The sequence below is a fragment of the Procambarus clarkii genome, chromosome 19 (genome assembly GCF_040958095.1).
Source record: "Procambarus clarkii isolate CNS0578487 chromosome 19, FALCON_Pclarkii_2.0, whole genome shotgun sequence".
NCBI classification, from domain to species: Eukaryota; Metazoa; Arthropoda; class Malacostraca; order Decapoda; family Cambaridae; genus Procambarus; species Procambarus clarkii.
In genome coordinates, this window is record NC_091168.1 from 24,059,187 (window position 1) to 24,084,329 (window position 25,143).

A 25,143-nucleotide genomic window follows, 5' to 3' on the forward strand; every position below is an offset into this window, starting at 1 on the left:
ATCTACACTGTCTAATTTTTCATATAGAATAGGGTAGCAGCACATTGCTGTGCATAAAATCTATATAAATATCTTGAATTATCGATTCAAAAAAAAATTCCACAATAAACTTAAAGCTACTTGGTCGATAGCTTCCACACAAATCATTTATCTCCATATGAAATTGACTCTGATACCATTATTAATATTTTTTTTGTATTTGTGCTCAATATATATATATAGCTTCATCCAAACTTATGACAATTGTTTCTTAAAGGAACCAGAGCGATTTTGTTATATTTTTTGCAATGTTGGCATGAAATTATTTACACTAAATATATTTACGTAAGACAGAAATTATAATTTGGTATCAAATTAGGCGTGTATTTGATTTATTCAAAAGAGAGTATACAGATATACCACGGGCTTCACATATACATATCTGTATCACAGACTATCCTTACTAATTCCTATAGTACGTTGCAATGTTTGTTTTATTTTGCTTTTAGGGGTTTTTAAATGTTAGTAAATAAAGGTTTAGGGAGGCAATTAGGGTGCGCAAGGCGAGGCTCGCCTGGCGCCCGCGGCCCAACCGCCATTGGTCAGTTCAAAGTGATCAGCCGTGAGCGGTGGACGTCAGTCCGGTCTACGCGTTAACCTTTTTCTTTCCCTTTCAGGAAATCATGGATCAGAGGAGGTATATATATATATATATATATACTTATGTATATATGTAACACAAGTGATGTGTGTGTTGTTGTTGGTGTTTGTTGTTTATTTGTTGCTGTCAGCCTACATTGTTTTTGTCGGGCTTAAGGGTCATGTCTATTTACATATATCCTCGTCCGATTTAGGAGGGATATAGAGGTCTCTAAAGAAAAGTGTAAGAGCGGCAAGAATTAGTGACGAACAGTGAGTGGCTTCGCCCCCTCCCCCACCATGCTGGGTGGTAGGCCTAAGGGGAGGGTCATGACCTGCACCCAAAAAAAAAAAAAAGTTTGTCGTGCTTCATCAGCGCTCAATATTGAAAAAAACTCGAAGCCTTGTATAACCTTGTCTGTGGCGGAAGTAGAGAACTGTGTGTGTGTGTGTGTGTGTTTTAATTCCCATTGTGAGAGTTAAGGGGCGTTGTGGTTCTAACTATAACATGTCTACTCTTTCACACTTTTTTTTTAAACTACTATAACATATCAGTTCATGTCTAATAGACTTCTGCTAATTATTTGTTGTATTAAATACTAGCTCACCTAATCCAGTTTAATTAAGTGTAGATTTAGGAGGAGGGGGGAAGGGTTATGGCGACAATGGGCATTCCCGTTAAGGGGGTAATTGGAAAAGCCTTATGGAATACATTAATGCTGCTGGTGGGTGAATACAGACACCTTGGTTGATGTTTGGCCCTCTTAAGGGAGCCCTGGCCCCCCTCCCGGCTCCTATCGTAGTGATTCCGTCATTTGGTACACATTGTGCGCACACGCAAAGATTCATTCATAAATTTGTATTTAGTACCTTTGTTTTCCATAAATTTGTATTTAGTAGCTTTGTTATATATGTGCACCTTCACCACTATATTATTCTATTGGATAAGGTTTATCATTACTGCATTTGGTTTAAATTAATTATTAAATTCAAAATTATATCCATTGTACAGTTTTAAGAAGTGATTTGTAGACGGCAATAGGTCTATATATAATCATAGCCATAATGACCAAACACATAATTTGTTTAAAAAAAACTGCCAAGAACTTAAAGGATTCACATCATTTTGTATATGCAATGATTCACCGACAAATTACACAAGTGATTTTATTCTACAACAGTTCTGAATAATACACTGTCATTTTGTTAATCTCATGAATAGAATAGGAATTATTTCATTCTTAAGAATTTTATTTCATATTGCTGGATAATTGAAATAATTGGGAGTAGTTAAATACGACTCGTTATTCAAGCAGTGTGCACGCTCATCGTTAGGTTATTTTTAAGGTGTCGTTGCATTAGAATCCCATCTTTGCAATTCTGTCATTAGACTGTCAATGAAAATTAAGCCAGTTGATTGTATGGTATAAGCTAGACGAGGTAAAATTTAAGAAAATACTTATGTACAGTAATATTAATGGAAATTAATTTAGATTCATGCACAAAAATGTGTATATACCTTCGTGCACTGTTTTGCACTTTTTCCATACACTATACAGTATTGTAATTTAATTTAGGCTAATTACATTTCAAACTTTCCTTGACTGTCCAAGTGGTTGGGCACCATTCCTTCCCTCCCCCGTCCCATCCCAAATCCTTATCCTGATTCCTTCCCAGTGCTATATAATCATAATAGTTTGGTTTCTCTAAGTATCTATAAGGAGGAAATCTAATTGATTTTGAATTTGACTTAGATCAACCTTGATGATGATTGATTTTGAATTTTCAATAATTTCAGGTACAAACAACGAGGTTTACAGTTCAATTCCACCTCAGACTCTCGAGCCTTGAGAGCCGTCAAGTACCAAGAAGGGTGGAAAGCCCAGCGCAACAATGCCATCACCAATCGACGCCAGTTGGAAAATTTTAATGATTCGGTTGACAGCATCCGTCCAAATAATAATCAGAGCATCATAAAACAAGACAATCTTGAGGAAAAGGTCAAAAAGACTAAGAAGGAACTTGGGAGTAAGTAAATAAAAATGTAAAGTTGGTTGGGTACGCTTCAGTAGTATAAATTTTCTGACTTGATTTATGTTGGGAGTTGCACAGGCTTATGGGATGGTAAGTGTGTCAAATTAATGTATAGTACATTCCAAATATGCATTTAAATTCAGCACATCCCCACCTGTCCCAAGGTACAGAGTAGTTGTAACAAATCAAATGATTATTTTTATATAGTTCATTTATTATGCACCCCATACCCATCTTGTGGGTTTATGGGTTATTCATGTCTGTACCACCTCTTGGGTGGCTTAATCTTCATCAGTCAATCAATCTTGTGAGTGGTAGTGGAAAGGGTTACAGAGGCACCTAATGGGCTCAGGGACTGAACACGACAATTTATTTAGCTAAGCAAGTTAGTCTTGATGAGCTAATTACAAAATTCAGTGCACATCGTCACATCATCAATGGGCTTGAGACCGACCATGAGTACAGTTTCTAAATCAAGCAACTGACATATGTTGAAAACTAGTGTCACATTGAAATGTTTATCCTGCACACCGCCCCCCCCATCCAGTGGGCAGTGATGGATAGGTTACAACCACTTATTTACTACCTACAGTAAGCAAACGAGATATTTGGCTAAGATTTCTGGTAGATCATTTTGAATGAAATATTTACACATCTCTTGAACATTTGTTATAGAATTCTCTGAATTCACAAGCCAAATGAAAACAATTTATCAATAGTAAAGAGAGTTGGCAGAAGTGATTTGATAAATTATCTTTCAGCAGTGGCTGTTTAGTTGAAATTAAGCGTTGGTAGGATAGGATGACTAAACCACACATCAGAATGTGGAGAAACGAGGACGTTTCAGTCCATCCTGGACCATTTTCAAGTCAAGTGTGAAAACATTCAACTTTAAAATGGTCTAGGACGACCGAAATGTCGTTTCTCCGTCTTCTGATGTGTGGTTTGGTCAACATATCTTCAGCCACGTTATTGTGAATTCTTTGCATTTGGTAGGATAATTTTCTTTGTCAAACAATCTATTCCAGTTAATGATCCTGTCAAGCTTAAAGAAATGTAATTGGGATGTTTTAGTTATTGTTGTGGACAATATTTGTTGCCTTTGTGTGAGAAACTATAAATATATTCATAATATTTTGGTAATGGCACATCTGAGGATTGGCTTGGATGCACTTTGGGTTACCAAAATAAGAGAATAGCATTTAATTCATGTCAAAAGTGAATATTATTAATAATTTCCCTTAGATGTATTTTTAATTAGAAATGGCTTGAAATTTAAGGTGTTAAGGAATCGGAAAAATTAACAATTAACCTATACAGTGAATGTTAAATTTTTGTTTAATTTAAATCACACAAATAAAGCAAGGCATTCGTATAGGATATCATTGTATCCCAACAATATTCAGATTATTGTTTGAGAATACAGTATTTTAATAAATTTCTTAAAAGCTTTTGCTCAATTAAAATGGCTTCTGAACATTTTTTTTTTTTTTCTCAAAATATAATGTACAGTACATATAAAGTAATTTTTTGTCGGACTTAAAAATTTGATTTAAAATTTCAGTTGAACGCTACAAGCAACTTTTGAAATGGAAGGAAAATAAGAAAAAGACACTTGACAAGGAGAAGAGAAGGCGTCTTCCTTCATTCAAGACCGGAATATATCACCCAGAAACCCCCAAATTCTTGGTTTCTTCAGATGGTAACGTGGTAAGTTTTTTTTTTTTAAGTTGAGTGCAGATTGAATAATTGGTTATAGCTAAATGTGAACGAAGGTACAGTATAAGAATTAAAGGTCCTTTGTCCCATGCTTGGCTACAAGTAGTCTTCCAGACATAGAATATGCTCATTTGTCTCATTGGCTCGAGTGTCCAACCATTATTGATAATTGAGTTTTGTCATGCAGTTGGAGTGTACTGAAACTGATTTTGCTTAACTAGGCCTAGACTGCATGTACATTAAAAGCTTCCTGCCTATGGCATGCGAGAAAGGGAGCGAGTTGTCTGTATCTGTGTTAGTTGTTCGCATCATATAGTCTGGCCAGGCTTCTCTGATGACTGCTTCATCAGCAAGGCTACTTGTATAAAATTTTATTGACAAAATTATCTGGAACATTCCAGAAAAACAAATAAATATAGTGCTTGATACCGTAAACTCTTAATGTGCTCGAATTTGGTTTTATAGGTTGCCACTTGCTCCAAGTTAATTTTGCAGATTTAAATAATGTCTTGCAATCTTTCTAGGTTTTTATTACAATTCAGATATCAAATCTGCACACCATCTTCCATCACAGAATCTCCTCTCATCACTGATCAATCTAAGTAATTTTGTGTACTCTTCAAATCACTATCCTGCCATTTATTTTGCCTACTGTACCAGGGACTTAGTGAATAATGCTTCTGTGATTCTTGCCCTTACCATCTTCTCCTTTATTTGGATATACTGTACTGAAATGGTAAATCACAAATATTTTCCAATCTTCTCAAGTGACGTTAGTCTATGCCTTACGGCAAATTCTCCTGACATCTCAAGTCTTTTTCTCCCCAAAGCATCCCATTCTTCATACAATTTAAACACCATTTGCAAATTTCCCGCATTTCAACTTGACTAATATGCAGCACACGCATCTTCCATACAATCTTGCACTTTTCTCACAGCATCAAATCAAAACAAGTTCACACGTGCATCTCTCTTATCACTTCTACCAACCAGACTCTCTGTCATTGCGGAAAGTGTCTTGAGATCACCCAATACTGTAGTTTAATGCGGATACAATGCAAGTCTAGGCATATAGAAAAAGGTATACACATAAGCCTCCCAGATACATTAGAAGTGAAAACTAAACTTTTGGGAGACATTTGCTCCAGCCATTTTGTTGACAAAAGCAAAGTGGGAAAAATTTAAAAAAAGATTCACTGTTGAAAACCACTTCAGCCACCTTCCTTGAACCTCTACTTTCAAGCCTCTTGTATATTTTTTATGTTTTTGCAATTGATTTATGGATCGTTGCAAAAATGTGTTTTATAGCCGTTCCTTACCATTTTTTCCTGGATTATGATGTGATAATTAACTTGTAATGCAAGTTCCTTAGTGCATCCTAGAGCTTTAACCCATCCCACCAATATTTCAAAGCACAGGGCAAGCATACTACTGTTGCACCTGTTGTGATCTTGACATATTGTGCACTTTTGATTAAGGCAAAACATTATTTGTAGATTGAGACAGTCTTGAACTCGAAATGGAAAGCCTTCTTTTGTTCTTAGTTGAAATAAGTTTGTCACTGCTCCCCCCAGTTACTGATAATTATGGTGTAAGTAGATCTCTATTGGGCATACAGTATATGTAGACCCAACCCAAGAGATTGTGCTTGTTTTGGGGGGTAATGTATGCTAGATTATTTAGTGTTAAAAGTTACCCAAACTTCATTTTAGGTAGATTTATGATAAAAGAAAAATCAAAATCTTCTCACTGCTCTTGCATCACGCATACTCAACATTGTTGATTGTAGCACCATCAGTCCAGTAAGGATTATCACTTCTTTGACCAGTCTGTTTCCACTTTCATATTGAAACTTTAAATACTTGGTCCACACTGTACATATGTACAGTGTGGAGCACAGTGATCGAGCTCATCAGGACCAAAATATCATACTTTATCGAGGGATTTACCTTGAGATCAACTCGGCCAAACACACAATAACTCGAGAAGATATTGGCTGTGCTCATGATTATTTTCTTTCTGCTTTACAAATTTCTTGGTGGAAAAGTATGACAGTTGTTTAATTTTATACTTACAATATATATAGAATGATCATGTGTACACATTTCCATTTTTTATATTGAAAAATAAATGATGAATGTTGTAATATTAATAAACAATTTTGTAGTCAATTGTGACTATTTTATCTATTTTTCTATCAATTCTAGAACATTCATTTGGGAACATTTTGACACTAAATATTAGTTATAACTCCCAAATTTAAATAATGTTAAAGTATAACAATTTAGGAATCACAGGGCAGCCCCCCCAAGATGACCAGAATGTTTCAGTCAGACGTGCAGGGGTAGGGCAAGAACGCTGAAGATAAACATACTGGATGGGTTCCATTTTGGGAATTCTACGCTAATTGGAGTTCAGTGGTATTCATATATAATTCCATTTTTATTTTATTTTTAACTAGGAAACATCTGTGAGTGAGACTCCCAGCAAGAAAACTCCCTTCAAATTCCTTGTGAGTTCAACCAAAAAATCCAGCATTACACCAAGTACTTCTGGGACTATAGTTCGGCGGAAAATACCAGTGTTTCACACTGGAGTTACTCCAGGCACATCAGTGCAGAAGATACCAAAGCGCTCCACTGGGGTCACGCCCTCCACATCAGTACCACGTTTTCGCACTGGTGTCACTCCCAATGATATGCTCAAGATGGGGGGAATCCTAAGACATGATTCGTTCTGCAAAAACAAGTCTCTCACTCTGCAGAAGGATCAAGAATGTAAAGTTGCATCGACCCGAGCAGGATTAAGGACAGCTAGACCTGGTAGGTACAACTTGTTCATGTAATTTTTTTTTAATATAATTTTGAATATTGTAAGAATATTTACAGTAGCATTAATACTGTGTGCAAATCATTGGAGCAATCCAAAGACTCGAACCAGCGCTCTCTTTGGCCCAGCCCGTCGTCCTAAGGTTTCCCAATGTCAAGAAAATGGTCAATTTAATGTGTCCTCTTCTAACCTACAAGAGGACCCAAAACAGGAAATGGGGCAGTATGTCACTTTCGCTAGCCGCTTCTATTTTCTAGTATGACAGTTTTTGGCCTTAAGTAATGTATATGAGGGAAAAGCAATGTTCTTTGTAGAACAGGTTGCTTGGTCACCCCCAACCATGCCTGTTAACCCGCTGTTCTGGGGGTGACTCAGAATGCTTGTTTGAATACCTGGATTGCTCCTATGATTCACACTAATGCATCGTGCCATTGTGATTTTCCCAGCATGTATTAATACTGTGTTCACATTAACATTCAGTAGAATACTGTAATTTTCAATAAATTACATTCAGCATAGCTAGAAAAATAATTAAACCTCCATTACAGAATATAGCAAGCAGGATAAGATGCCACTTAGCAGTCGGTACCGTTCAACCAGATTAAAGAAAGCAAATGACCAAGAAGAACTGGGGGTAAAGCCTCTTCCAGCTACACCAAAACCTAATCAAGCTTTAATTACAAAAAGATGCAAGAGGAATGATTCACTGTTACCGTCATTTGCTCCAAGTGATTTTACTTTTAAGTTTGAGGTGAGTAATTTTTATCGTCATAAAGTCCTCAAAGTACGAGTGAGATGTAAAACTGGGCTAATACGTAGTTATTAATCGTGTGTTCTGATCAAACAAATAACTGGGCAAAGTGGGGGCTTAAACAATAATCGATTCGAATAAGTCATCTTTGTCTCGCAGAACAAATACCTGGAGCAAAACCTGTTATTCTTTGACTAAACTGTTTAAATTATACTCTCCTTGAACAGCATTAGAAACTTTATATTTACAGTGGTGTCTTGAAAGGCGCAGCAGCAGTATGTATATATATATCCAGCAATATGTACTGTACTTCTTACATGTTGACATTATTGAAATGGCCAGGAGAGTATACACAGCATGACTTTGCTCAGATAATAATGGGTTCTGTTACTCACGATTTTTACTTTCTTAACCCATGATCTTTGGTACAAACATTGTACAGTTGTTTATTGTTATGAAATTGTTCAAAAAGTGGTACAAATGTTTAGGAATACACCACTGAAATAATTCAGAAGTTCAACATTTTATTATAAGTATAGCACAGTATGCTTCACTTGTCACATACTTGAAGTGAATTAGCAGGCTTCAAGCCCTAGCAGGAAGATGCATGTGAAGTAATATTGGATCAGCATTAATCCAGCGCCATGTAAATGTGTGTACGTTTTGAGACACCTTGTGTATTTGCCATAAAACTTGCTTGCAATTTTCTTGGTTCACTGATCAACTATGTACAGTGCGGTGATTCAGATGAATTGGTTACAGATTTCCTGTGTGTTTGATCCATGTCATTTCTAATTGGAATTAAGTTACATATTGTGGGAAAAAATACTTTAAATTTATATGTCTCATAACTTTCAGTGTGTGTTCCATAATTAATGTGTTCTGGATTTTATTTATATATATTTTTTTTTTTTACAGGCGTCAAACAAACGAAGTTTTGGTAATGGAAGTTCAGATGGGGGTGCTTTTGAAGAAGAGGATAAGTTCTGTGATGGCCAGTCAGAAGCCCATCTAAGAAATGAAGCAGCAGAAAAAATTGGTATTGAAAGGGACAAATCAGCGGAGATGGATAGTGCACACATGGCTGATGATGCAGCAGGCTTGAGACAAGAGGATGCAGGTGTGGCACCTGAAGCTCACGAACAAGAGAAGGACAGTGGAGTGGAAGAGGATCAGGAAGAGGTGGATCAATGTGAAGGGCAAATATCTGAAGCTGAGGAGCAGGCTGAGGAAGGGGAAGCTGAGGAGCAGGCTGAGGAAGGGGAAGCTGAGGAGCAGGCCGAGGAAGGGGACGCTGAGGAGCAAGCCGAGGAAGGGGACGCTGAGGAGCAGGCCGAGGAAGGGAACGCTGAGGAGCAGGCCGAGGAAGGTGAAGCTGAGGAGCAGGCCGAGGAAGGGGAAGCTGAGGAGCAGGCCGAGGAAGGGGACGCTGAGGAGCAGGCCGAGGAAGGGGAAGCTGAGGAGCAGGCCGAGGAAGGGGAAGCTGAGGAGCAGGCCAAGGAAGGGGAAGCTGAGGAGCAGGTCGAGGAAGGTGAAGCTGGGGAGCCTGCTGAGGAGAGCAAAGCATTTACTGAAGTGGAGATGATGAAAGTGGAAGAGCTTGAAAGTGAGGAGAGTGTAGAGGAAATTAAAGCAGATGAGCAATTGTTGGATGAAAAAATTGAAAGTGATGTCAGTGATGGGGTACAGGTTACCGCAGGAAATTCAGATCAAATTCCTTACGTCATGAAGGGCGAAATTAACACAATGGATGTCGGTGAAAAAATGGCACTTGATGATGAACCCGATGGTGCTGCAAGGGAGTGTAAGGCTACACCATTTACCAATGACAAGGTTGGCAAAGCAAGTAAACGCAGTAGTGTGGCTACCCCAAGGAATCGTTATACAAGGAAGTCGGTTGCATGCTGTGGGGATGGGATTTTAACACCAAGCCTTTCTAGACTGCGTCCCCGTACTCCATGTAGCCGTAATACAAGACGCTCGCTTTCTGCTCATTGTGATCCACAACCCGAGTTCACTCCTAGTCGACGGACACCTGGTCGAAAAAGTTATCGACACTCCATGAATAGCGCTAAAATTATACCAGAGTTGTCCTCTGATGTTGAGAGCACGGTTTTGAAGAACATTGTTAAAGAACATGAGCCAGTAATAGAAAATGAACAAATGCATGAGGCTGCTGCAGTGGAGAGTCGCAAACAATTTAAGATGCCAGATGGAGAAAGTATATCCAGTGAAAAAAAGGTGCAGATTACTCCAAAGGCTGATAAAGTGTCAAGTTCATCACTACTAATAACGCCCAGTAAGTTGAACAATTCTACTTAAATACAGTAAATTATATTTCTAGATTAGGTTATTCCTTAGTTACACACATAACATAGCTTTTTAAGTACAAAATTTCTTGTTCAAGATTATATGTAATCACTTTTACAACACTGTCACTTGCATGGACAAATGTTATGTTTAGAAAGTGAAGGATGAGGGGGAAGGTGACTACTGGTAGCTCAGAAATCGGGTTCAGAGGAGGGAACTAAATCAGTATACAAGAGTTCTGACCATAATTGTATATATTTTGTATTGTGGTGTAGGGCATAATGCAAGTGTGCTTGCTGAGAGATGATGATGACAATGATTGAAAGAAATATAGTGAGAATATCTGAATGATTGCACGTTGGTGCTATGTATGACAAGTGTGGTGTAATCATACTACCTAAGGGTTCAACAAGGTAAAGTAATAGAAGATTGGTAGATGATTACAAGTGTGTTAAGTGATCATGGTGGAAGAGACCTTAAAGAAATGAACTATAGTGTGGGATGTACACAAGAAATGTTTGGTTGAAAATGCGAAGGAAGTGTGTGAAGCTGCACCAACTTGTAGGATGAGAGGATCTACTTGGTGGAATGAGAGGAACTACTTGGTGGGATGAGAGGTGACAAGATCAATTGATAAAAAATAATGGGATGTTATGGATACAAATTAAACAAGAGAGGAGGTTGATATGAACAAGAACACCAGGACCGTCCGGCCAGCCAGCCAGCCAGTCTCTCGTGACTTGTAATACACCACCTGCTTGTATTGTGTATTCTCTCGTGACGCGTGATATACCAGCGTGTATTATAATGTATACTTGTGAATGAGTGGAAGCGCAAGGTTAACGTTGGGTTCTGTTTCATTGACCCTGTGAAAACAGGTTTGGGATGATATGGGTCAATATTCAAAACAAACCACATGGTCTTTTACAAACATGTTTCATCCAGTTATCCAAAACCATAAACATTTTCAGTTCAAACTATCTATGGGATATGTTGGGAATCTGTGTCCAAATGTGGTTTGATAACCATATTTAGGAGTCGATACAATCCTGTGTCTGGTTTTAACTGCAGTGAGAGACTGAAATTACATGTATACTTAAGATTTTGGTTGAATATGCAATTAAATAATTTATTTTAATGTTTTACAATATTTATTAAATCTAGTTACCCCCCTCCCCCCTAGACTTGATGAAAATGCTCAGGAGAAAAAGTGTGAAAGTATTGCAGTTGTCAAAAATACAGCTATTATTGATTTTTGCTACATGGTTATTCAAAGAGTTTAATATGTGTGTGTAAAATTTATGGTAATTCATTCTTAAACACAGATAAATGGTTTTTAAAAACTATGTACCATACTAAATGATCATATATGGCATCCTTCTGAAGCAATGTTAAAATATCTCATAATGGAATGATAAATGTGTGATACTTTGGATACAAAATGGAATTTATTTTGAAATAGACCAAAACTACTATCTGTTTGAATGTGATTTGATCTGTTACACTGTCTACATTTTCATGTATAGTACTTTGCAATTTTATGAAATTTTTTTATTTGTCTGTTGAAATTATTATTATTTTTTTTTTTTTTTCTCAGAGAGTCTTGAACGTCAATCAAAAGTATCGTGGAAGATTGAGACATCTCCATGGATTGATGTCTCTCGACGTACAAAAAAAAGACGAAGCTGTTCCACACCAGATTTCCAAAAGTTTCCAGAAGTCCCTACAGATGGTAAGAATATAATGGAAATTTTTTGTGACCATAAAGCCTATCCACTGCATTCCTTCAAATAAATACCCTTGAAACCCTTGTGGGTTTGTTTAAATTTACAATGCTTGAGCAAGAGCTTTTTTTCTCTTGGGGTGAGGTGGTACAGGATGTGATTGAGATGAACAAGTGGATGAAACATAATGGATATTAATTGGCCATTATTAATAGCCTATGTTCTTGCTTCTACTGTCTGTGTTGGTTTTGGGGTCTTGAAGTGGGTAGAATGTAATTGTGTTGACTGGTTGTTGATTGCTGGTCTTGACTTCTTGATGTGTAGGGCTGCGCTTATGTCAAGTCTTCTGTTGTTATACCTGTTGATTATTTCAGTGGACAAATGCACAAGTTATATGTAACTTTAGCACAGTTACATATAACTTGTGGAACCTCTGTTTACAAATACTACTTCTGTACTCCATTTTACAAATTTTTTGGTATATGAGCTCAATTTCTTTGAAAAATTTTACTTGGTTTACGAGCTTTGCCTTGCTTGGCGAGTTTGTTGATACACCTACGGGTCGACAAGCCCGTGGTTCCTGGCGGCAACAGTGAGGCGCGCTTCAAATTACCAGTACAGTACTGTATCTCCCACCTAGTGACAATCGCGCTGAATTCTTTGTAAAGAATTTAATCGTTTTTGTGCTTTTCTGGTTTCTGAACATAAAATTATATTGCACCATGAGTCACAAAAGAGTCGGTGGTAAGGTTCAACCTAAGAAAACAAATGTGAGGATGACAATAGCAGAAAAACAAGAGACCATTCGTAAACATGAAAATGGTATGAGGGTTGTTGTACTAGCTAGGCTGGATGGTGCTGATGTGGAGGAGTTGGTGGAGGAACACAGCAACGAACTCCTAGCCCGTCTAAAGGAGCAACAACAAGAGCGCTAAGGAAATTTCTTCAGGGGAGGAGGAGGCGGCAGTAGAGGATGTCCCTTCCTCATTAATTAAGAAAATGTGTGCAGCATGGGAAGAATGCAAAGTTTTGGTGAAAAGTGTCACCCAGATAAAGCTGTAGCAGGCAGTTGCATTAACCATTTTAATGACAATGTGATGTCTCACTACAAACAAGTGTTAAAATGTAGGGAAAAATAAGTGTCTTTAGACAGATTCTTTGTAAGACAAGCAAGCCGAGACCCACAACCAAGTCCTAGTGGTATCTCTGCAAAACAAAGGAGAGAGTACCCCAGATTAGTCATCACTGCCTGATGTTATAATGGAAGGGGACTCCTCTTCCAAACACTAACACCTCTCCTCCCTCCCTCTATCCATCCTGTGTCTTCCATATGCCAACAAGTCATCAATAAAGGTAAGATATAACTTGTGCATACTATAGTACAAAATATTTGTAGTATTATGTCTAAAATGTATTTTGAAGTTAATATTTTTGGGTGTGTGGAACGGATTAATTAAATTTACATTATTTCTTAAGGGAAAATTTGTTTCGGTTTACGAACCGTCTCGGGGGAACGGATTAAATTCACAACGGAAGTAGCACTGTATATATGCTATAACTATAGCATGTAGGGTAAAGGTAATAACCTGCATCCAAAATCCCCACTATTCTGTACCCAACTGTACTTCCCTTGACACTTGACAGACTGAACCAAATCTTGTTATTCTGTATTTTCCAGGATCACCTCTTCCTGTGCATTTGATCCCTGAGGCTCCGACATATAAAATATGTGAATCGGCGATGGTATCTAGTGACAAAAAGACAGATTCTGCTGTTAGTGACGACCAGCCCTGTGTTGAGCTTTTAGCACTGCTAAAACCTTCTTTGCTTGCAACTGCTGTTGACTCTCCAGGTAAAGCCTACTGTTGATGATAGAATTCAAGACTCTGTGCTTGCGTACAGTTTGTTGCATGGTGCTGTAGTTAGAATTTTAGTCTTCTAAGAGATTATATACTGTAGATTGTTATAGGGGTTCTAGTATTGTAAACAGGAGGGGGGGGGGGGGGTGCCTGATGTGTGTGTACTCTACTCACCTAGTTGAGCTCTGGCTCTTTGGTCCCGCCCCTCAACAGTCAATCATCTGGTGTACAGATTTCTGAACCTACTGGGCTCTACATTTGAGACTATGAATGCACTCTGCCTTCACCATATCACTGCCTAATGCATTCCATCTGTTAACTACTGACACTGAAAAAGTTCTTTCTAACATCCATGTGGGTACTCGGTTTCCACCTGTCCCCTCCTGGTCACGTACAGTACCACCAGTGTTGTGTGTGCGTGTAGCAGGAAGGGGTAAACATACTGGAGTTCATATGCTCTACAAGCTTGTAGACTGTACATCTGTTTATCTAATGCATTCCTAGTGTTAATTTTCAATTTTAATTTTTCACTTTTTTAATGATAAATGTTAAAAAAAAAATGTTTTGTTTGAAATGTAGTGCTTTATTTTATATATACATATACATACATATTTTTTTTTTTAATACCTAAAAGGGGTACTACCTCTTGTGCAAGTGTAGGGACCCATAGCCTCGGAGAAGAAAATAGAGTACTCAGAGAAGACCTTGTGGATCCTCACTGAACACTATATTTTCTTCTACCACCCCTATTCTTTTAGTATGTGTGTATATCTATATATATAAAACTCACTTTATTTAAAATTTTATGACATAAAAATGGTTACAACATTGGTTACATGCCGGATACAAAGCTAGTCATCACAGGTTGTAGAATTCTTCCAGCTCCTCAGATGGTGGGCAGGAACCATGGATGCAGTGAGCATTTCCTCTCTGGATCGCCACACAGAGGCGTTGAAAGAGGAAACTGCCAGCTCTAGGGTCTCTAATTTCAATTAGCTTGGAACCCAGCTCCTTCAAAAAACTAGCAGCACTTTTACCCCAGGCACCAAGTGTGTCTGAGGCAATGGGGACAAAATTGTAGTGGTGATCAAGATCTCTGTTTTACGCGACTTGGCTACTTCCCGGTGATTGGCAGGACCTCCTGCCCGTGCAGCACTGAAGTCAACATAGGTGTTGGCTAAAGTTGAAATGCAAGTGTAGTCCCACACCAACTGTCTACCATTCTTTCAGAGGTTCACCGTGATCCCGTCTGGGTGATCGACAGGCTCATACATACATACATACATACATACATACATACATACATATATACATACATACATACATACATACATACATACATATATATATATATATATAATTTTTTTAATTAATATATATATATATATATAATAATTTTTATTTATTTATTAAATGCACAATGTTGTGTTATAATATATACATAATAATATGCTGTTCCTAATAGGTCAAGTTGTCTAAGAAGCCAAATTTTCTTGAAATAATATATTTTCAAATACTTTTTTCTTATGGAATGATTCAGCTTTCTAGCCCATACAATTTTTTTTTAACTAACCAAAAACTTTGATCAAACCTAACCTACTTAAGCTGCTCTATCCTATCCTAACCCATCCCAACATTGCCTAACATAAGTAACGAGAATCTGTCTCACAAAAAGTAACAAATTAGCATAGTTCACATATTATTGTGCAATACCAGTATCCCAACAAACACACCGTAGCCACAACATAACTTCTATGGTGTACCAGTACTATGTTGTGGTTACAATGTGTGTTTTTGCAGAGTTAAATCAGACAAATCAGTCAGGATTTTTAAGATTGCCTTACAGATATACACCTGCGTTTAATTTTTTTTTTTTTTTTTACAGCTATTAATGTGTGGGGTGAGGCTACTCCAGTAACTAAAAAGTCAGACGTTTTGGTAACATCTGAAGTGAATATGGAACACCATTCTCAAACTACTCCTGGATCATCTTGTGCAACAATGCATAGCTTGACCCCTGCTATTGATCAGTCGACCGATCAAGCACCCTTATCGTCTATTATGTCCATCCCGGTGGAAGTTGCTAGCTCTACTGATTCTCCCAAATCTAGGAAAAGTGGTATGTTTTATAGTTTTGATGTGTAGTCTTTGCAATGTAAGCAAGTTATTAATTATATTATAGGCCTCCTGTCTGTCTCTCTTTGATTTTTGGTGCCATGGTTGCCATTACATGGCGAGTTGTGTTATATGTTGCCGTTATATGCTAGACTATGACGTGGTTACAGTTATAGGCCAGTTAACATGATGTATAGAATCCCTGCTGCCCCTTTTAATAGCCATGTGATGTGGTGGTTGTATATCCTATATCCTTGCCTACATACTGTACAATTCATTACCACCTCGGTCACTTCCCCATAACTACCCGGCGGTGTGGTGGCCCAGTAGTTATATCATGCATGTGTAAACATATATATTCAGCAGTATAAATTAATGATTTGTGCTGTTGAATAAATATAATGGTAATGTATATTATTTAAATTATATACTGTATTATGTACTGTATAATATAATTTATATTATACAGTACTGTAAACTGCTTGAGTGGCTTCAGTCGTTCTGGGAAACCTTAATATAATTTGGGAGTACAGTAACCAAGTACAGTTCTGTCCTTGGTTTTATAGCAGGTATATTATAAATATTCGGTATTTATAGCAGATCGGTATCGGTATTTATAGCAGGTACAAAAAAAAAAAAAAACATTATCATACAGGGAAGTTTTCCATAATTTCAGTAATACGAAACCTTGGCATAATTAACATTTCATGGTTAAATTTAATTAATCCTGGAGTGTGACTGAATTTTATTATAAATATTATTTTGAATAAATGTTTTTGAGCATGATAGTGCCACATACTCCAAAGTTTCTCCAATAATAACTCTGTATTAGTTGTATAATATTGTGTAATAGCCTAAATACATGTAAAATGTTGGTAAGATAAACTAATTATCAATTAAGAAAGCCATTATGGCTTTGTAGCATTTGGAAGGGATATGAGGATAAGGATTTTGGGTAGGACAAAGGAAAGCAATAGTGTCCAATCACTTTGATGGTTGTGAATTGAACGTCAACCTGCAAGAAGTGAGTCTGGCTCTTCTAAGATTGAGCAGTAAATTCTTGACAATTATAGGGAGTTGCAGAACCCAATTCTCATCAATTATTATAGTGGGTAATATGACCTCAGCTGTTGTGTAATGACTGTAAACACAAGTTTAAGTTATTTAATGGTTAAATAACTCTTTCAAATTTAATTTACAGGTGCAGAAAAGGTTCCTGATCAAAGTTTGCCATCAAATTCCTCTACCGTTGGAAAGGTCTTAACAGGGAAGAGGAAGTCTCGGAGATCAGTTATGTTTGCTGTAGACCAGGAAAATGAAGTGCCTAGCTTCAGATTTCCAGGTACTCCGATTCGATCTTCATCTCGAGCATCAAGTAAGTCGAAGGGTACAAGTTTTGTTAGGTATGTCCTGTTTTCTAATATTTTTGGGTTAATTCTACATTTTAGTGTGTGTGTGTGTTTTAATACAACCTCACTTAACACTTTCGCGCTTTCGATTAGAGATAACTCGTCACTGGTTTTTCTTACGATTCCGCATAACTGCCTACTTTTCTCGTCAATTGAAAAAATATTTCTATAAATTCCATTTTTTAACCGAAATGGATGGGGATACTTTTGTTTTGTAGAGAATTTATTTGCGAATTTTTTGTTACCAGAATGAATATTATATCACATAAACTTCTATGAGTAAAAAAAAAAATACACAAAGTATGTTTGGGGGTGTGGCGAGCGTGTGGCAGTGGGTTCCCTTTAGCCGTTGATATATCCAACACGTGGGAAATATTTGTATGTGTTATGCATATGTCTGTGTAGGGAATTTTACTGCGATCACTGTCATACAAATTATAAAATGTTTCAACAAGTATAAACATGACAAACATCAAACGAACGAAAACAATGCGTTCGTTTCTGCCGCGAACGCATACTGAGCGACGTGGTTCTATATTTGGCGCTTCTCTTACACATGCTTTGTACAAATGTTATACAGTTCATCTTATAGAAAATTTTATTGCGAACACATTGGTATAAAAAAGAAATACGTACATAGAAAAGTAGGGTCAGGAAACGTATAAATTTTCCAAGCATGATTTCCCCCGTGTTTTCGCCAGTGCGCTCGCGGCTAACTACTCTCCACTTCACACACTCTTGCGGGTGGGCAATTACCTATATTAAACATTCATATGCATATGTCCGCGTAGAGAATTTTATTGCGATTCCAATGATACCAAAATTAGCAATGTAGGACAACTGTAGGCTTCGCAACCATTAAGAGAGGAAACATTTTGTTGCTGTTTGGCGCTCTCGGCGAGTGATCTGCATAGTTTTTTATTTGGTGTTGATACTCCTTATGCTTGGGCGGCATTTTATAGGTATGCTCTTATAGACAATTTTATTGCGAACACAGTGACACCAAATTTAAATACGTGCACCTTCAATTATTGTCAGGACAGTCAAAAGAGTGTACACTTTTTCGGTCTTACCGCGTAGGCGCGCGAAGTGCCGAAAGCATATGGGGTATTGTTTTTTTTTTGAGCGCCGAGAGCGCGAAAGTGTTAAGATAGTTCAAATCCCTATTTAGATTATAAAAGTTGAGCCACCTGTATCGCAAATCAATGTTTTTTAATCTTCAAATACTTGTGCAATGTATCTTGCTCAATAGATCTTTGGTAAATGCTTTTAGAAACATCTATTAAATGCTGTTGTCCATTTTCTAAATAATGGTCTTTTTAACAATATTAATAGTTCACAAAATTTCATACGTCTAGTATTGATTATTAGTAATTATTCTTGGAATTATCTTCAATAATTATTGAACGTTTTTTTTCAGTGGGTCTCTTTGGTAATGTTGACATGAGTACAGATGACATTATTCCTTCACGACATGAAGATCAGTGTCTCGTGGAGTCTCCTAAGAGTGAGAAGAAAACGACTGGTGAGTAACACTGGTCCAGTAAGGAAATTGGCAAAGGGGTCTCAAAATGTCTTGGCATTCTTTGGGTACTTGGAGTGAAGTAGATTTGAGGACTTGGAAATAATATTGCTATCAGACGGTTTCTTACTAACATTTGATAACTCTAAAATGTTTTGTGAATACTTTGCGTATATAGTGTATAAAGAAAATTAGTTTACTACAAAATCTTAATTGCTGCCTACCACCTCTTCCTCCCACCTCTTTACCACTTCTTCCTCTACCTTCCACTTAATTTTCCATTCTTCTACTTTCCCTTCCTCCTCGTCACCTCTTTACCCCCCCCTCTCCCTCCTCGCCACCCCTTTTTTTCCTCATTCTCCACTAATCCTTTCTGCCTCTCGTCCAGATGTTCCTTCCTCCCTACCACCAAAATAATGATTGACATATGTATAAGAGTGTGTTAAATCCCAAAGTGTGTAATAATTTTACCCAGTCCTTAAGGACTTTGACATTCAATCTATTTATTTGCAGCTCATAATTTAAAGCTTTAGGTCTTGAAAAATATGTTTCTTGACTCGAGTCCAGTGACTAAATGAAACTTAATTTTTGTGAGTAGTGTGGACACTGATGTTTGTTCTAAATTCTCAGCAACCCGAAGGAAATCATCACGCGTGAGTTTGCTACCAGGCATGACAAGAAGCCCTCTAGTAGAGCAGACATTGCCTGTCAATTGTGACTTGATCAGCTGGGACACTCCAGTTGAAACCAAGGAAAGAATATCCAGAAGATCAATAGGTATGAATTGTTCTTTCATTACTCTCCCTTTCATTACTCCTCTTTGGGAAAACATAAAATGATGTAAAAAAAAAAAATTACATCACTGATTGGCCGGTGAGCAGCCTGGGGAGTCCGGAATGTTTACGGTGAGGCTGCATTCTGCTAGTGTGTTAATTGTCATGAGCTTGATGTCTTATTATGGATACAATTATTGAATAGGATAGCAAGGGAAGATAGTTCTTATTGATAGGTTAATGTATCCCTTGAAGAGTTATTCAATGCAAACTTTAACGTATCTTAAAGGACATTTCCTAATCAAAGTAAAAGATAACTCAGAGGTCAACATTATATAATTTGGATATTGAAACAAACAAACAAACCTTATGGTGTCTAAGGGTCGCCTTCCACTTTAATCCTTAGCTTAGTTTCTCCACAAACTTAACCCCTTCTCCTCCCTCACAATTGACTTAATGAACATAGGATCATTTGATTGAGCTAGGCTTGGGGGCCAGTTCAGTTGAAAGAAGAAAAAATACCCATTGGCTGCTGTGTATCAAGCATTCCTTAATATTTCTGCCAATTAGAGGGGCGAAAGTGAGAGGGAAGGGAAGATTGGGAGAGAAAGTAGGAGGGGTACCTCATTTAATTTTCTTATAGATTACTGTTCCTTAACTGCTGTTCCTTTACTTCATAATTAATAATGTCAGTGGCTAAAGTTAATTGACCACCTTTACCTTTAAAAAATCTCACATATATACATATCAAGCATCCTCTACATTTGGTAGAGGAGTCACGAAAAAATCCCCCAGAACTACAAATCGGCTGCGCCAACAATATATTTAAATACGAAAGGTATTCAGTTTTGCATGTTAATGAAAATCACGGGAAAAATATTTTGTTCCTCTATTGGTATAGTGACACGGTGAACTTGATATTTGTAGGGGTAGATGATAATTTGTCAGGCTCACATCTGTAGGGACTAGTACTGTATAATAACCCTGTAGTGTCGATTCATCTAACTCTCCTCTTTGTAGGAATTCATCCACAATTTCCTTCTGTCTTAGATCTTATTAAGCTGTGACATAGCCATGATGTTGATAGGTAGGGGTCCAGGACAGACTGAAATGTCATTAATTTCTTTTCACTTCACCTGTGGGGGTTAGGCTATTTGCTTCAACCACATTGTTGAGTTATTCTCTGCATGTCTTTATAATTTGTAGGTGTAGAGCACTTTTATCCAGTGCTGCCGATGCATTCAAGCCATATTAATATTCAGTAATTTTTGATAAAATCTTCTAACTTTATTTTTATTTTATTTTGTAGCGTCCAAGTTTGCAACACCCAGTCGGAGATCAAAAAGACTGAGTAGGGCCCAAGTGTTGTAAGTATGCTTCAGTACCAAGTATGACAATGCCGTTTGTGCCCTCTGTACGTGACAAGCTTATCAGGGAATTCCAAAACTTGTGTGACTGCCGTGGTTTTGCAAATGTTCTTTTAATGCCTATTGAGTGAATTGGCACAATGATGGTGATTTTTTTTTCTTTAAAGATACCTTTGTATATTGTAATTAAGTGCCTTTTTAGTGTTACTGAAGCTTTGGGGGGGGGGGAATATTTTCTGAGAAATCGGAGCTGAACCACATAAACAATGGGGACTGTAGTTGAGCTTTTTTGTGTGTTGTAAGACTAAGGAAAGACTGTTCAGATTCATTTATTTGAAATTGAGTATGTAATTGAATGTAGAGAAAATATTTGGGGAAACTTGGGTTTCTCTGGATGCTAAAATAATTGAAAACTTGTAATCTTTTATAACTACTTTCCATTCTGATGTCTAATTTTTTTTTTTTTTTTATATCTGTACAAAAGAAAATTATTATTTTTTAAGTTTAAATTTTTATTGATTGTGTAACATTCATTTAATAGTTTTAAGTCTCTAATTATCTCATTATATAGGGCAAAGATACGAAACATGTTCAGTTGGTCTGATTTTTTTTCTATCATTTCCTAAATCACTTTGCTTGTAAATATGGTAATACACACCTCGTGAGGATTAAAAATGTTATTACCCAGGAAATATATTATCTTTCCTTTCAGTCATTTTCATTACTCTTGTTTTCTCTTATACAGTTTCAAGTTGCCAGTAATATTAACTATTGCTTTAGTATTATTAATATTATTTTATCATTTAGAATTGTGTATGTGTGTGTGTGTAATATGCATGCATGCATATATTGCAAGAATTAGCACAAAAACTTGATTTGGATACAGTATACATAAGTATCCACATAGGAACAATGAAATGAAGATAATCTTGAGTTCTGTTGTGATCTGTATTCCTTGAAAATGTGTTGAATCATGAAAACACTCAGATTATTTCCATTTCATTTTTCTTACGTGGTTACGTATGCATACATGGACATACATACATAGTTTTTGTAACTATGTACACAATTGTTTAAAGATTGCCGTTCTAAGCAATTAGATAGTAGAGCTTTGTACTATTCACTTTATATAGTCTGAAAAAGTTAAGTGAAAAAACAAACTTAAATATTCCTAGGCCTAGTATAGTGTGCACACGTACTGTTTTAGGCCTCAGATATCGTGTATAAGGCCTAGGAAGATTAGGTTAGTTTAGTTTTTTCTTTGCAACAGTTGAAAATAGTTTTCCGGTTTGTCCATCTCAATAGTGCCAATTTCTACATTCTAATTTCGTTGTACGTCGGTATATGTATATGTATAGGTATATGTCGGTACGTCCTCATCGTTACTATAAGTACTACCAAAACAGGAGGATGGGCTGTATATGTACACACTTGTATGTACATATGTATGTATAATCAATTATTTCACATTAAAACTCCAATTTTATAATATAGAAAGTTAGTTTAAAGATACCTTACACATTATTGAGTTGGGATTATAAGAGAGTAAAACATCTTTACATGAATTGTAGAACCTCTATCAACAGAAATATACCAAGTGTAGGGCTACATTTCTATTAATAAAATAAATGTAAATTAGAATTCAAGATGAAAACTAAAAATGTATTGGAAAATATGCTAAAATTGTTAGAAAAAAAGAATGTACAGTAATAAGAAGTTTCAAATGAATTGTTTCCAAATATTCAACAATTTTATATTGTTCCCAAATAGCTAATAAAATAAAAGGGGAACATAGTTAAAGTGGAAAGGTAATCAGAATTGTTAGCCTGTTGATAAATTTATTTAAATGGAAATGATAACATGCAAATCAACATCTATTCACCCACCAGTAACTAAGAAGCTGGATGTAAAACAATAGGCAGGTAGTGTTCTAGGTATAAAACATGGAACAGAATAACCTAACTCCATTGTGTATAAGATATCTTAAACATTACATATTATTTTTTATCGAGATAGTAAACTATGATTATCCAACTTTATTATAGGTAACTTCAAGTTTTAATAACTCCTGATGATGTAAGTTAACATGGAAATGCTGAATAAATTTTATTTAGAGTTATCGTTGATTTCAATATATGTATGTATGAATGTGTGTAAATCATGAGGGAAATTAACACTGATGAATAGTGTGATAAAACCCACAAAAGGAAACTGGACGATGACTTTGAGCACTTCTGTGTCTCATTTCAACATATCTGAGGTTGCTGAAATGGACACGGAAGCGATCAAATATTTCTTGTATCAGTTTCGTTCTTGATTATCCTGGCACATTATATGCACACATGGACCCCATACATGCATACAGCGGAGCCTCGATTTGACCTAATCCAAGAATTTGATGGAAAGATTTTTCTACCAGGCAAGCCTTGATTCAGTGTTTGACTTAGCATGGACGCATTTGTAATTAAATTTGTAAGGGATGTGTTCAGTTACAGTAGGACTAAGGTGCCCATAGAAATGTCATGTACACAATGCTTTATGCAGTTTATAGTTAATGTTCAAATAGTATCAAATTTTCATTAGAAGCTTAGGTTGGCTTTTAGTAAGTTATTACTAACAGTATGTGAATGTTAGGTAATTTACATGAATAAAACAATTGACAGTGTCAACTTAAAGTTGCTACAGTGTATTGAGACGCCTTGGTCTAGCAGACTGTCATAATCTATTGCATCAAGGTTTGTATTGGTAGACAATTCTTTTCACTCTGGAGGCCTGTTCTTCCACAATTTGTTCTATCGAGGTTGAAGTGTATTATAATATGTAATATTGTGTGTTAGAAATTCTTCTGTTTCTTTTCTGTCCTTCTTAAGTATATTAAGGATGTATATTATAATGTACCTGAATTCCATAAATGATTCAACATATTAATTGCTTTTGCCAAAGGTGTCAAGCCATATTCTCCTACTCTTCAAACACAACACAAACAATTTCAGGACCAGTTGGCATATTCACTGGTAGGGAGATGTAACTTCTCATATACAGCAATGCTCATGAGACCACAATTCTTCCCCGATTGCTAAAATGTTGCTTGAAATTAGTGAATCAATGATTTTAGGTGAAATGTTGAGCATAATTATTTATATTCAAAATTCAAATGATGCATCCTAACCCACTCACTACTCCACAATCCTCCCCTCAATACTGTAAAACACCATCATCCTCCACCTAACAGTGGAAATAATGCTTTTTCCTGACTGTAATTGCATCCAGCATCGCCAATGTGCATATGGATACTCCACAAAGCTGTCAAAATCCTGCAGACACGAGAGCAAGCATTTGGTGCTTAAGTGCACCGTTGAATAAAAGTCCTGTGGAATGGTCCCTCAAATTTGCTCCACCAGGTCCTGATCCATGTTGTAGAAATTTCCAATGAAAAGTGAAGCACTTTAAGGGACTCTACTTTAGTTCCTTGTGTGACTTGGTTTAGTGACTTATTAGGCAGTTAGATGTTGTAGACATAGAGGTTGAAGGCTTAAATACAAACAGAGGCAGTATTAAGAAGTGGTTCAACAGAAATGCAGCTTAAAGCCTATCAATAATCTGCAGGTTTATGGATGCTTGATTTACTCTAGGTTGGTGTCTAAATCTTATCACATTATAGAGACAAGGGATGTCATGCCTAATCACTAACATTAATTTCTTCAAAATGGCTGGCTTGGAAATGGACACAGACGTTTTGATCAGGAAACTGGCAATAATCGTGCACAATAGATGGAACGATGGCACTGTAAATGTGGACTAAATGCGTTGTTTGTGAAGCTCACACATTCACTTAGTTGTCATGGTGTGGTACAAAACACAAACACTTTACTCTGTTGTGCAGGTGAACAATTATGGCTGACACGTAAGATCTATGCACAGAAAGACAAACAGCTACTTGAGGTTATGCACTAAGAGTAAGGCTGACCCTCAGTTCTTGTACACGCAAGTCGCGTGACAACTGGTCTCGCGCTCATTTGCAGTGTGATAATAGGATTGCAGGCATTCCCATAACTACCATACTTGACACGGTGGTGTACTCACAGAAGACGTGATGTATCTGCAACGAATGTA

General features: G+C 36.8%; 1 protein-coding gene across 2 annotated transcripts in view; it reads left to right on the forward strand.

The window, feature by feature from the left end:
• Positions 1 to 571: 571 nt before the first annotated feature.
• The window catches only part of LOC123757572 (inner centromere protein), a 25,386-nt gene continuing 814 nt past the window's right edge, over positions 572 to 25,143 (forward strand). The window contains exons 1-13 of one of the 2 annotated variants that reach the window (XM_045741328.2): positions 572 to 676; positions 2,417 to 2,646; positions 4,217 to 4,362; positions 6,833 to 7,193; positions 7,749 to 7,951; positions 8,870 to 10,250; positions 11,859 to 11,993; positions 13,664 to 13,837; positions 15,730 to 15,963; positions 17,161 to 17,334; positions 18,789 to 18,893; positions 19,521 to 19,667; positions 20,973 to 25,143. The exon at positions 20,973 to 25,143 is cut by the window's right edge and continues 814 nt beyond it. In XM_045741328.2, coding sequence (XP_045597284.2) covers positions 663 to 676; positions 2,417 to 2,646; positions 4,217 to 4,362; positions 6,833 to 7,193; positions 7,749 to 7,951; positions 8,870 to 10,250; positions 11,859 to 11,993; positions 13,664 to 13,837; positions 15,730 to 15,963; positions 17,161 to 17,334; positions 18,789 to 18,893; positions 19,521 to 19,667; positions 20,973 to 21,034 — 3,366 coding nt within the window. In that variant the 5' untranslated portion in view covers positions 572 to 662 and the 3' untranslated portion in view covers positions 21,035 to 25,143. The remainder of the gene's footprint in view (positions 677 to 2,416; positions 2,647 to 4,216; positions 4,363 to 6,832; positions 7,194 to 7,748; positions 7,952 to 8,869; positions 10,251 to 11,858; positions 11,994 to 13,663; positions 13,838 to 15,729; positions 15,964 to 17,160; positions 17,335 to 18,788; positions 18,894 to 19,520; positions 19,668 to 20,972) is intronic. The other variant, XM_045741329.2, reaches the window with a different exon arrangement.